This window comes from Montipora capricornis, chromosome 11, assembly GCF_036669925.1.
Source record: "Montipora capricornis isolate CH-2021 chromosome 11, ASM3666992v2, whole genome shotgun sequence".
NCBI classification, from domain to species: domain Eukaryota; kingdom Metazoa; phylum Cnidaria; class Anthozoa; order Scleractinia; family Acroporidae; genus Montipora; species Montipora capricornis.
Window position 1 is genome coordinate 15436046 of NC_090893.1, and position 14123 is coordinate 15450168.

The 14123-nt window shown below is 40.0% G+C and overlaps 2 protein-coding genes across 3 annotated transcripts in view; one reads left to right on the top strand and one right to left on the bottom strand.

Moving 5' to 3' along the window:
• The window catches only part of LOC138023811 (uncharacterized), a 4810-nt gene extending 1998 nt beyond the window's left edge, over positions 1–2812 (top strand). Inside the window, exon 2 of the mRNA XM_068870894.1 lies at positions 1–2812. This exon is cut by the window's left edge and continues 1603 nt beyond it. The gene's annotated coding sequence lies outside the window, so the exon portion shown is untranslated.
• Positions 1–14123, bottom strand: part of LOC138023812 (translation initiation factor eIF2B subunit beta-like) — a 33908-nt gene that overhangs the window by 19099 nt on the left and 686 nt on the right. Inside the window, exons 2-18 of one of the 2 annotated variants that reach the window (XM_068870895.1) lie at positions 13332–13418; positions 13075–13133; positions 12669–12698; positions 11549–11579; positions 11048–11096; positions 9708–9770; positions 8935–8984; positions 7795–7891; positions 7646–7705; positions 6587–6682; positions 5895–5932; positions 3847–3907; positions 3244–3303; positions 2645–2696; positions 2379–2463; positions 1796–1872; positions 100–1255 (exon numbers count right to left, since the gene is read on the bottom strand). In XM_068870895.1, the coding sequence (XP_068726996.1) occupies positions 1800–1872; positions 2379–2463; positions 2645–2696; positions 3244–3303; positions 3847–3907; positions 5895–5932; positions 6587–6682; positions 7646–7705; positions 7795–7891; positions 8935–8984; positions 9708–9770; positions 11048–11096; positions 11549–11579; positions 12669–12698; positions 13075–13133; positions 13332–13418 (991 nt within the window). In that variant the 3' untranslated portion in view covers positions 100–1255; positions 1796–1799. Of the gene's footprint in view, positions 1–99; positions 1256–1795; positions 1873–2378; positions 2464–2644; positions 2697–3243; positions 3304–3846; positions 3908–5894; positions 5933–6586; positions 6683–7645; positions 7706–7794; positions 7892–8934; positions 8985–9707; positions 9771–11047; positions 11097–11548; positions 11580–12668; positions 12699–13074; positions 13134–13331; positions 13419–14123 lie in introns of those variants that run through there. The other variant, XM_068870896.1, reaches the window with a different exon arrangement.

The window sequence follows — 14123 nt, forward strand, 5'->3', positions numbered from 1 at the left end:
GAAATAGAGAGACCCAAGAGACAAGAGTGGACAAAAGACTAATGCCACAAAGCGAACTGACGTATATACAGCTTATGTTCAATTATGTGAGACAGTACACCTTTTGTTGTTTATTTACAGAAAATGTGCATTTCCGAAGAATCCGCAGAAGAGCGAGAGACTCGAAGGTATCTTAAGATCTTACGCTTACAGGCCAACCCCGATATCAGCTGGACAAACAAATACAAGCTTTAGAAATAAGCTGTTTCCGAGTTCACGTCTGCCTCCTCTTCAAAGCGAGTCCAAGTGCGAAGGTTTTGTGATGCTAATATTAGTTCTACTTTACATATGAATGAAAACTAATTTTCATAAGAAAACTTCGCACTCAGACTCGCTTTGAAAAGGAGGCAGACATATGTATTTTAGCGGACGTATAAACTCAACACAATCACTGAAACGCTGGCTTTTTTGAACGGATGCTTGGACAAGATCTCTGGCATCCGAACCTGGATGTCTCCCTCCTTTGTTCTTTGTCTGATATTCAGAATTTTCCATTCGTGTTCAAAGTCGTGCACTCAGGAACACACGTTGTGTAAAGCATACGGAAAAGTCGCACGGGAATCCGGTGGAGATTAATTTTTTGTTTCACAGAAATTAGTTTATCAACTGAGTTGATATGGTGAATTGACCACCGAAAATAAATTTGAAAGCTGACACGACAAGCGTTAGCTCTTCGTGTAAGCAAAGAGGAAATTATGTGTTGCTAGCGGTTTATGCGCTCTGACAACCGGCTAAAGCTCGAAACGACAGCTTTTGAATTTATCTAATCAATTCACTTAATTAACCCTTTTCAAGCATTAGGCCTTCGTCTGAGCGAACGGGTCATTTTCGCTCATGAGTCAAAACGCTCTGACGAAGGGTTAACGCTCGAAACATCCTTATGGTGATCAATTTGCCTTATAACCCAGTTGAAAAACCCATTCTGTTTTCTTTACTTCCCCATCGACGCATTACCACAGTTTCTTTAGAAACTAAATCCCTTTATCCATTTTGTTTCTTTGTCCGACTTTCCGGTCACCAGCGCAAAAATCGTTTTCTCCTCGGAATGACCGTTCTTTGGGAAAGCCTATTTCTACTTATTCTTCTTGCAATTCTCAAAGCAGGGAATTAATAAATTACAGAGTCGCATAAAAGCAAGAACTGGCAACTTAAAGGCCTTAAAAAAGAAACAGACGAATATCTTAAAGGAGGAGCTATTAGTGGCGTCCAAAGATACCTGAGAAAGACAAAAAAAAAAACATTTTGATTGTTGACGGAATGCCAGGTCATTTGCATTAAACAACTTGTCCCAAAGCAAATTGGCGCTGCCGTCGCTAAATTCGCGAAAACTAATAGTTCCTGGCAAACTGGTCACCGTTTGATTTAGTCTCCGCTCTCGTCGGCTTACAAAAAGGGTGCGTAAATTTTACCAGCCAATCACTGCGGAGAACGCTAAACTTTTGTCCCTAGGGAAGTGACTGGCATTCAAACGAACCTGTCAGCGTAACCAAATCCGCGTGGCCACCGCCAAGTCACACTTTGATTGGTTGATAAAATGGCGCGAAAACATCAACGAGCGAAGTCAATCATCTGGCTAGCCTGTTCCAGGCCCCCAGATAGTCGGGGAAACGAAAACAACTGCGTGTGAAAAGCGAGTGGGGGCTTGGCGAGGCGCCTCGCCTCGACCCAAACCCACACATTTTTCGCGCGCATTTTTTTCTCTTTCCCGACTATCTGGGAACCTCGAACAGGTTATCGTCTGGCTCGCATACCTTACCTTATCAAAGATAGTAGTCATCTGCATGGTAAAGTTCACTTACAAGTCGGTACACGTATGATGGTGAATAGCCTCCACTAAAATTAAAAAAAAAAAAGGACGTGACGTTGGGTGCACGAACGGAGTTGATAAGGCGACGAAGGCAAATTGACCAGAGCATCCCAGTTAGCAGTTGGCAGTTTTGCACTTCTACGCTTGGTTCCTGCCACAACAATTTCGCGCCACATTTTCAACCAATCAGAGATAAAACCAAATCCACTCGTTATACCTTGCTCGCCTTCGTTTTTTTTCCCGCGCCATCGCCATCGGCTGCATGGACTTACGTCGGGCAATTTCACGACGCTCCAGTTATTCAGTACAGTTTTTCAGTTTTATTACTCGGTTAAGCTAATGTTGCTATACACCAAGAATAACATGGGAAATGACAACCAAACAAATGATGATACTACTACTACTACTACTACTACTACTACTACTACTACTACTACTACTACTACTACTAATAATAATAATAATAATAATAACAACAACAACAACAATAACAACAACAATAACAGAACAGAAAACCAAACTTAATACCTACATGTTTGAGATACAAAGATTCACTAAGTCTGGCGGAATGTAGTCAAAGACAGGACTTTGAACTTCTATCTTTGACAAGATATTTCCTGCAACAACAACAAATTGCTCGTAAAAAAGCGAAATAATGCAAATATGTGTAAATAAGAGGTGAAAACAATGAAAACTATTGGAAGTGTTAAGCAAACAGCTTTGTAAACAAACAAAGTGATTCTATCCGCGCAAAGCTGAATGCATATATGGTCACATAAATGATCTCTCAAATCGTACCTTCCGAGAATTTCATTACGTCGTGTGGAGCAACAAACTTATTGCAACTATCCTGAAACACACAAACAAACAAACAAACAAACAAAAAACAAGTGATCTTCCTCAGTGGAACACCGAGGGCCGTTGATTTCACAAGTTCGTTAATAATTTTATTAAATACATAGTGGCTTGAAATTCTTGTGCTTATTTCTTCCAAAAATTGCACTCGGAATCATGTAACCTTGACGTAACCTTCCACTTTAAAAAATGTATATATATATTTTTGGATGGTGACAAACATTTTGGAGCAATGTCATGGCGGAAAAAGATGACAACTTTTTTCGTTCGATGTTGGGCATTATTGACCGTTTGTATCCTGGACGCAAAATTCAACCAGACTAATTGTGCGTCTATCATTATAGTAGTCCAGTTTAAAGACGGAAAGAAATATCAATGACCCAGAATCCTTGTAAGACGAACTTGAAGCGTGTGTTGACATCGTCTCGTAACTAAGACGGGCATATGATCATCCCATTGTACATCTAAACGAGTTATCTGCTTTAGTTCAGCCTGGCAACACTAAATGAGAATTAAGCATAAATTGCAATCCGATAATGTACCTGATCGTATGAAACAATGTACTGTGGTGTCAGCTTGTACATCGCAGCACAGACAATTAACTGGGGAAAAAAAAAAAAAAAAATATATATATATATATATATATATCAGTACGAAAACCTTTCCGAGTTATACACGAGGGCAAGCTTTTCGTTAATGAAAAAAAAAAAAAGAGAGAAAATCCAGAAATGAAGCTATCCTTATTCCTTCGTTACTTCATTGCAATTCATTCGCTGAGGTCTTCGGTGAGTAAACGAGCCGCTAAATTTATACTTAAAAATCCTCAACTACCTTCCAGGAAACAAAAAAAAATACGATTTAAGCTGCGTTTCCAATAAAGCCAGCAACTCGATGTCATCATGACTTAAATTTTCAATTCCACATTCCTGCAATTCGTTCGCTGAGATCTTCGTTGCTTGCACGGGGGCATTGGACTCGAAAACTTCCGAAGTAGTTTACTGCCTTGACGCATAGGCTTGAAGCCTCTTGTCGGTTAATAGCTGTTCTGCGGCTTTTGCTCGTCCTTACGACCTTATTAAACCACCGTGTAAAACGTAGTCTCTCTCTTTGAGTGCGTTGGCAATGATTTAAGAATCATAACTTACTGGCACTGAGTGCTGTTTAGCGGCAAGAGCGAGCGCATGAGAACCAACAATGGACCGCAACCTGTGGAAACAGTAGACCAAGAAAAGGAATTTTAGGTCACATCAAAATGGACGGAGGTGGGAGGCACGGATTACGACCAGTTCTCCACCACTTCGCCTGACTCACCAGAGCGTAAAAGTGTTAAATCTGTTAACCTTGACCTAAAGGCCTATGGTAAGATATTTTAGGGTGTTTATGGGAATTCTCTGGTTAACCAAAAATAGTAATGGGGAATCCCTTTACTGATAAAATTATCGTCACATCAAAAACAAGATAATTCTGAGCAAAAACGGCCTTTATCCAGGAGATTTGCCATAAATTTGAAATACAAAATGTCGGGCTGACTCTTTTCAAGGTTACCCAATGCATTCCGTTTCAATCTTGTCCATTTGTGACCATCCATCTTTTCTTTCCTTTTGCCTTATTTCCTTTATGTTGTCAGTTCAACAGTTTTAAGTGGTTATTGCAATGTTTCAATCCACTTTTTTGACATTTTTGGCATTTTGGGTGTCATGAAATCACATCATTTTGCGTGACAAAGCCTCTTTAAGTTCGATGAAGAGACACAGATGATAACTGGTAATTTCCTTTGAGCCTGCTGAGACGAGCAAAATTAAAAACACTATTCTTGCTCCAAAATGAGAACAGTAGGTCTGTTAAGCATAAAATAATCATAGAGTAATAAAAATAAACATAGATTGACCGCCCTTTATGAAAGTCGGGTATAGGTGGCTTTAAGGGGCTGTGCCACGACATTTGGGGCGCGTTCGATTAACCGTATTCCGGAATAGGAATACATGGAATAGAAGTTAGAAATCCTTCGTTTTTACGGGAGATTCACATTAAAATTATCAAACACTTGCTAAAATGATATTTTAAACATATCTTTATTATCCTTGTTGCTTCAAAAGCGCCAAACATACGGTTTTAAATCATCATTCCACGTATTCTTATTCCGGAAAACGGTCAATCGAACGCACCCTTAGACAAATTCAGCGACTGGCAACTGGCAAACAAATCAAGCGGAACATAAAAAAAAGAAAAAAAAAAATCTTAAACATTAAAGAAATGTTTGAGTGAAACAGCAAATGCAAAAGGAGGAAGGGATGGGCAAAAATGAACAAGATTAAAATGGATTGTAATTGCGGTTTTTGAAGACAGCTCAGCCTGACAGTTTTCAAGGTTTATCTCAGTCTGTTGTTTGTACCTTCAATAGACCATTTGACAGCTGTAGCTAAGTTACCTGGACTAAGAATGAAAGCGAGGCTGCCGCTGACCCTGTTTTGATACAAACCTTCGTGCGTTTGTAATGTTAATGAAGACTAATTAGAATTACAACAACACAATTTACATGATAAAAGCAGTGAGGTCTGTATCAATACAAGGTCACCGGCAGCCTCGCAGCCATTCAAAGGCTAGGTCGCTGAGCAAACAATTGTAAAATGGTCTATTGTGTTTCCTCGACAAGCACTTTTTGGTCAGGAAGCTTTAGAGTTGTGTTGTTCAAAAGAAATTTCTGGTTAACGTTGAGTTGATAATGGCACGTAGGGCCGAGTAATACGCAAAATTACACAAAATCAACCATACTACCGTAACACAGCCCCTTACAGTAAAGACGACAGCAGATGCCTCGGAAACGTTAGAAAACACTGAAAAGGGCGCTAACGTTTTGACAACGCACGACGGAAGCATAAACGCCACAAATCGGGATAAAAAATTAGCAAAGGCAATAGTTCTGCACACTCTGCACGTGCGTTTTTCATTTTGGTACATTTCTGACGAGCGTTCGACTCTTCAAGGCCTTTAGGGTATCGGTCAGTTTTGGACCCGTTAAGTTGGGAAATGGTCATTTGTTGCTTCCGTTCTCTTAGTTAGATGCAGACCTTTAAGGCTAAATAATCCTAGCAAATGGTTAAATCTCTCAAGGAAACTAATATTTGAAGCTAGGTCATTTATGTAAGAGATGTACTCTCCTTAATCATGATATGCGTGCTAGCTTGTAGCTTACCCGCCATCCGCCATAACCGCGTGTGTACCAATGATTACCTAAGATTAAAGAAAATAATTTACAAGTAATAAAACAAACTTAAAGCGTAGCATTCAAACTCACACTCCTGCAAATCTCTTCTGCGGACTTGAGTGTTGAAAACAAAGATAGTAAATGGCATTTACATTGAATTCAAGGCTCGGTTGTTCGAAAGCCGAATAACTTAATTAAAGTTCTTGCCGAATATCAGCGTTAAACGGCATTTGGGAGTAAAGAAATAAACTACTTGGTTAATTTTTTTAATCTGGGATTAGCGTTAATCGGCTTTTCAACAACCAGGCCCTGAAGAACAGTTTGTGACGTCATTTCAGGAATAGGCCCTTGCCCCATATTATCTCGTCCATGAGACAAGCGACTGCCACTTTTTTAAACTGTGCACAGCTATTAAATGCAGTCTTTTTACAGACGAAATTGCAACCAGTTAACGAAAAATGCATGCTTTTTGGCGCTGAAATTTGACTTTCCCAAAATAAAAAAAAGGGTTGAGGTTAGGGGAACTTTAAAATGGAGATGAAAAATAATCGATGCTAAACAGAATAACGTCCGGGTTATGTATAAAGCTCCATGCAGACGGACGCAACCATCCCCACCCCCCCCCCCCCTACCCCGGCCATGTTGGGAACTGATGGCCAACAAGCAACTTAAATCCTCACTTTGTTCACTCTCGACATGATGGCAAACACAGCCGAGTCTGTGATGAGCGTTGTCTCGATGTCATGTTGCGCTAAACTCTTCGCAAGATCTTGACCCTGAAAGACAACAGAGCAATCACCGTGGAATTTCTGATTCTTACCTTTAAAGTACATGTATATATTTACAACTAACAATAGACCTAATCGGCTAACTCAATTTATAAAATAATTAGGATAGTGCGCGCACTCTCATTGGTCAATGGCTGTGTTTAGATGAGAGTATGGAAACACGGATGTGACATCACACGAATTTTGATCGGTTATATGCCGTCAGACGCGCTTTTTGATTGGCTGGTAGGAAATATGATCGTGTATCAAGAAAATCTGTTTCAATCAAGAATTTTCCTTCATTTGCCGAATTATCTTTGAGAAATATTATTTTTATAAAAGCAATAAAGGGTCTTTTCCGTGTTTCCGTGTTTCCATAGCCTCATTCAAACACTCGGGGAAGTTGGGAGAATTCGAGACAGTTATGCAAACCCTCGACTACGTCTCGGGTTTGCATAATTGTCTGGAATTCTCCCAACTCCCCCTCGTGTTTAGATGAGGCTATGGAAACACGGAAAACGTCCTCTCTTGCTTAAATTGTACCCAATTCAAACCCAAGGAGACCATTGTTTTCGCTTTCGAAGGTTTTAAGGACGGTGCCTACTAATTGAAAAGTATGTTTGAGCGGTTTACTGAATATGCGGGAAAAGCAGATCTTAACAAGTGTTGTTGAAATCCAAAAAGAGAATTGGGGGTAACCACGCATTTTTCGACGATAATTAATCAATGTATGGCGTTCTTCCAAATTGCAGCTTAATTATCTCTGAAAAATGCACGATTACACACAATTTTCTTTTTGGATACCAAGAGCACTTGCTAAGTTCTGCTTTCTCCACATAGTTTTGAACCGAACAAAGATATCCCTTTATTAATAACCACCGCCATCATTATTATCTCGAGTTGCCCAAACGTATGCGCAATAAAAATAGTCCCTCGATAATCTATGCTGCAACCGACCATTGTTCAACAAACCTTGTAAAATGGAGCCCCTTCCGCCACAATGACGCTAAATTTGCGTTTTCTTGCTGCGTTCTAAAAAGGAAAATAAGAAAGAAATCCATTTCTTTTCTCACAAATTTTCAATACTTGAGAAACGAAAAAAAAAAAAAACTGTCACACACCTTAAGAAAAGCTTCCACTGTTTTGGATTTTCCGATGGTCATGATGACTTCGTTGGAATGTATATGCTCCAGTGCCTGAGTTGCAATATTATCAGCACTAAACACAATCAAAAAGACCAATTCACAAATTCAAAGTAAGCACATATTCTTAAGACCTCTTCTGAGGGGCGAGTTCCTAAAAGCAATGCACGTGTTAATTTTACAGGGTCTTCAAATAACCGAGGAGTAAATGATCCTTTCGTGAAGAATCCCGTCTGCCAATGGTTTGACGTTCAAGTCTTCTCGCAGGTCACTTCTCACAACTCATAAAATTTCAGTGAGACGTTAGAATTCCCATACACTCTTTGTGAAAAAAAGCATGAAGTTCAGGAGTTGTGTTCTGCCCTATACGAGATATGTCCAGGTTTGTCGTCGTCTTTCCGGCTTTTACGATTTTGGGCAAAATCCACAATCTTCTTACTTTCGGCTTTTACGATTTTTGCGATTTTTCACAAAACTGACAATTTTCGAAAAAATCGCAAAAATCTCGAGTCCTAGTTGGAGACTTGCCTTGTTCTTTTCAGCTTTTCCGATTTTTTGCGAAAAAATCTCAATTTTTGCAGCTGTGTGCAAACTTGGACATAAGTGCCCCACCAGCAAATAAGGAGCTTAAGCAAGGACTAGACAACGACGGCTTTGAGAACGACATTAAAAAAATGTAACCTCGCATTGTTGTAATCATTTCGCGGTGATTCCAAGTCATTCAGCATGGAAAGTGTGTATCAACAAAACGAAAATAAAATTAATTTGAAAGGTGTGGTTGCAAGGAGAAAATCTAACGCTCCATTCACATGGTACCGGACGAATTTTCTATTGGTTAAAAAATTCGTGCATTCGTTCACACTACAATATTGTAGGTCAACATTTGATAATTCAACCATTTGCGGGGTGTAATTACAAAGGCACCACTTTCTCCTCAGTTATTTAAAGACATTGAGTGTTGGTCCGGCCGGAGTTGAACGCACGGCCTCCCGCATGGCAGCCCGATGCTCGACCAACTAAGGGGCTGATGAGGTATACAGTCAGGTTGCCCAATGCAATAAAAGAAACAGTCGTCACCCAAGGAAAGTTCTTCGAAATGCCTCCTATTAATGTAGATACCTTGATTCGAGTTCTGTTAGTAGTTCGTTTAAAGCATCGATAACTGTGGTCTGTCGAATAAACAAGAAGATAAGACAAGGTGGATTTATAAGTATTGTATTACATTAATAGGATGCAGAAAAAAATAATGGAATAGCACTATAGGAGCACGGAGGAAACGAAGCGAACTTTATTAAGAGTAGATGTAATCTGAAATCAACAAATTAAATGTTGTTTTTTTGGAAGAGGGGAAAACTGGAGTACCCCCTGAGAAAAGTCTCTCGGAGTGAGCAGAGAAGCAACAAACTCAACCCACATAATTATGAGACAGAGTCTGGAAATCGAACCCTGGCCACACAGATGGGAGGCGAGTGTTGATTTGCACCCTTCAGCGCACAGTGAAATCCTATTAGTATCATCTTTTTTTAGAAAGAAAACATTTAAAGATTAACCCTTTCACTGCCGAGGGCTCCCCCATTGACGAGTAAAATCGTCTGGCGTTAGACAGAGTAAAATCTATAAGTGTCAATTTGCATTTTTGGCGGTGAAAGGGTTAAGCGCAATCAAAAGACTTTATTTTTTCACAATTTGACAAGGGATTTTAAACTTTGCCCAATGGATTACATTGCCCCCTAAACTGACAAAACAAAAGCTCAAAGGTTTTGTATGTAACGTTCAAACGATGCCCTGGCGAACCTACAGTCTGCGTTAGCGTATATTTTCTCCTGGAAAGTCGCATTTGATTGTGAAACACGTAACTTACGGTGTGAATAAATCGTAGCAAAAGAGAATACCTTAAGGCCATGCGTCGGTTTATTAAAGTCACTGGTAGAAGGTCCTCCCGCCATCAAAAATTTCTAAAATGACCAACAACAACAACAAAAACTTGCATTACCCAAGGCAGTGCCAATGGAAGCTAAGTATTCCATGTCTCATACATTGATCGATATGCTGTGGATCACTTTTTTTCCTGGTTCAGTTCAATTTTGATTTTTCTTTGTCTATTCATTATCATAATCTGAATCGGTACTGAGTGCGGCCCTATACGAACCGACCAATGCCGGTGAATAATTAGCAATTATTCCCCGAAGGCGAGGTGAATATCGGTGAATAAAAACCGAGGCGAAATCAAGGTTTTTATTCACCGATGTTCATCGAGCCTGAGGAGAATAATGGTTTTAGTATAATTACATCGGTGATTATTTGAAAAATATGCATTTCCTATAAAACAATGTCTTCGTCTGTTACCTCCACAAAACGGCTTGGGGCCATTTTGAAAAACTGCTTAGGTGATTATCGCTTAATAATCACCTCAACAGCAGCTGTGTTGGCAGGAAGTGAACAGATAAACCACTGTAAGAAATATTTCAGTAATTTTGCGAGTCAATGTTCCCAGCCTTAGCCCTTCGTCAGAGTAAACTGAGACTAGCAAAGAATTTTGATTCATAATTTTAGCTTTCTCTCAAGAAGCTGGAGTTGTTCGCGGCCAACTCTTGAGCAATTCCTACGCTTCACTGGTGCAATACAAAAACTTGCCTGCATCCATTTAGAACTCCTTAAGCACTGCTCAGTATGTACAGTATGAACTGATAGGCCATTTCCAAGTTCACGTCTCCTCCTCTTCAAAGCGAGTCTAAGTGCGAAGTTTTTCTTATGAAAACTGGTCTCCATTCATATGTAAACTAGAACTAATTACAATCACAAAAACTTAACACCTACACTCACTTTGAAGAGGTGGCCGACGTGAACTCTTATCATGACCTCACTTTCATTCAAAGGGCAGGTTACAGAGTGCACAACTGTAGTTATACAATACAATACAATACATACTTAATTGACCGCTCCCCATAGGGGCTTTTCAGGGCCAATGAAACACAACGAAACGACAGAACAGAACAACAACAACAACAACTGTTAAGAATCCCAACTGGCCGGAGACAAACCAGTTGGCTATTTACAAGTGCAGCTGGGAAGTTGAACCAGGGACAACCAAGATCAAATTCAACGAGTGGTTAGAGCGGGTCTTGAACCTAGGATCTCCGGATCTCGAGGCAAGCGCCCTAACCACTGGGCCACACTGTTAAAGATTACAAACTTTAAAAATTACCTACAAATCACAGACAAAAAACCTCACATGCAATGATTCCTCTGTTTCTCCCTCTTCTGTTTTCCCACTCAAAGAACTGGAAAGAAAATCCATTTTTTGACCAAAGAAAGTCTATGAAATTGAACTGACATAGACTGGAAGGTAATTATTGAAAAGCAAACCAAGGTAGAAAATATGACACTGTCTGATAAATAATGAACTAACACTGGAGCACAAATTGGGAACTTCCAACATGGACATGAAATCAATATACCTCAAACCAAATCAAACAGTGTCTTTTGAGGAGAGGGGAAAACCGGAGTACCTGGAGAAATCTCTCAGAGCAGAGTAGAGAACCAACAAACTCAACCCACATTTGACACCAAGACTGGGAATGGAACACAGGTCACAATTGTAGGAGGCGAGCGCTCTCACCACTGCGTCATACAATGTACCTGCTTCCAAGGCTCCACGGTAAAATGATAAACAATAAGTTTTGATTTGCAACTACAACATACACTGTAAATTATGTACATATACAGTACATACCCTGCATATTCCTCCCTGATAATCTTCAGAGCTAACAATAAAGTAATACAAGTTATTTTGTGCTGAAACACAAGAACAAGTTTGTTCCAATGTCAATTTTGTGAAGGGGTCACTCTTAGGGTTCTCCAGAAGCTCTGGCGACTGGAGAAAATTTGCCATCTGCTCGACCTGACTAAGCTACCCAGGGGAAATGTATACTCATTTTTTGGGGCCAGTTTGGCAGGGAAAGCAATTTTCACCGGCTAATTGAAATAGTTCTCCATCTAATTCAAATTTTCCAGAGAATCCTACAGTACACTTTGGGCTTCATTAATCTACAAGTAGCATCTCCCAAAGAAGGAAATCATTTCCTTTGGATTTTGTTAGTGCATCTTGAACAGTTTAAAAACAATGATGTGGCACTGAAAACACTCCGACTGAGTGTATGGAAATTTGTTTGTGCTCTTCACATCTCAATCCAATTTTCCAGTTGGCCGATGTGAAGGAATCCAGATTCCAGAATCCAGAATCCAGGACCAGGGATCAGCTATTCGGAATCTGGAATCCACAGGCTGGGATCCGGAATCGGAGCGCCACCTGGTTCCAGGGCAAATTCAGGCTACTGTGAGTGTATTTAGCAAATGTTTGCTCCTGTTGCTATCTTAACTTCAATGACCTCTTGTTTAGGAAAATCACTTCCAATATGATTTTTCATAAAAATATTGTTCTCCACAGCATTTATTTGAATAATTAGTACTTCAACCCCTTGAGTTTTACAACTGTAATAGTTTTTCCTCTAACACCAGACAAGTTTACATCAGTGGGAATGATTCAGGAGTCAATGGGTTAGCAGGCATCCTCAAAGACTAATGTGTAACGCTATGTAACCTTTACATTGCAGTAACGTTGCATACATGTACAAGGGCTGTGAGATGGGACTTATCCTTTACTGTCCCTAAGTGAAATCTCTAAAAACCTTCAACACTGGCAAAATGATATAGCTTTCATTTACAGCAGCACTTTCTCTCCTGTCAACAATTGTAGACCTTCAAGATTTCTCCAGTTAATGTCCTATCCCAGAACCTCCCCAGTGGCAGAATTGAACTCATTTTTTTCATCATTTCCTGACGGGGTTACTTACCTCTTCGCACCATATTTCCAACCACAGAATCTAGGAAAGAAACAATAATTATTGTAAGATAAGAATGGTGGGAGATCACTTATGGAGATGCAAAACAAAGTTGGAAGTGGGTGGGTGATGGGGGAGGGGGGGGGGGGGGGGAATAGAATGGCCTGAGTGATCAATAAAGTTTACCCCCAGCATATGTCTTCCTCCTCTTCCTCATCATTGTCGTTATCACCACTTTACACTGCATCAATTGGCACACTTAAGTGTATGTTACTACCCTTGTCTGCCACAGAAACCATTACCAGACTCTCCAGATATTGCGGCTCCTCATAAATCTGAGATACACAGACCCCACCCCCCACCCCCCCAAAAAAAGGACAAACCAATAGACTACAGTAAAGTTTGTAATTATGCCTACCAGCTGGTTGTGCACTTGCCATTTTCTTCCCTTCTGTTCTCATACACTGCATTAGTTCACTAAAGAGAAATCGCAAAACTTAATGCTGACCACATTGCTTCCAAAACAGTGAACATATGTTGTAATAACCAGAGATAAAATACCGAAGTATTAAAAGATTGCAGTGGTGTTGAATTCTTTAGAACTTAACATAAACCCTAATGCACAAGAGCCTCTTGCTTGTGATAATCAATATGGAAAAAAAAAGAGTTGTTTACCCTGCTGTGCTCCAGCGAGTCTGGGATACAATTCTTCTTAACAGTTGTAATGTCTGTGTTGCAATGTTATATGATCCATGAAGTTGTCTGAAATGCCAAAAGAAAAGTACAATATGTGACCCAACCCTGCATGTAACAGATAACATTTAGTGCATCTGCCATTCTGAATGATCAGGACGCAAAACAGAGAAAGAGCCACTATTGCCAAATGCTAATAATGCAGGACTTGAGCTGAATTACAGTGTTCAAGTCTGTCTTTGACTATGACTACTACCAGTACTTTGGCTGGGCAAATGCATAATTTGTTTCTCATCCAATTCCACAAGGAACTAGAACAGACTGATAATCACCTTCTGACAAGTGATGGGTTGCCCTTTAATTTCCTTAACTGTTACAGACCAACCAAATAAACAAACTGACCATGTATAACATCCTCTCTTTCTGACTTGAGGACTAAATTACAAAGAGTGCAGTTCAATGATTTTATTGCAGTTAAATATGTAAGTTGACAGAGTTAAACAACTGGCCCCAGTTGTTCAAATGATGGATAGCGCTATCCGCCGGGTAAATCACTACCCAGTGGATAAAGCCACAGCAAAACCAATTGCCCTATCCAATGGACAGTGATTTATCCGGTGGATAGCGTTATTCACCTTTTGAACAACTGGGGCCAGGAGTGTCTATTATTTTGCCAGTTGTGGTCAGTGGAGTTGCCACGTCAGTGCAAATTCCACCATGATTCCCTGTACTTGTGTACTTTAGGGCCCATCTGTAGCATTGCTGTTGTGAAGC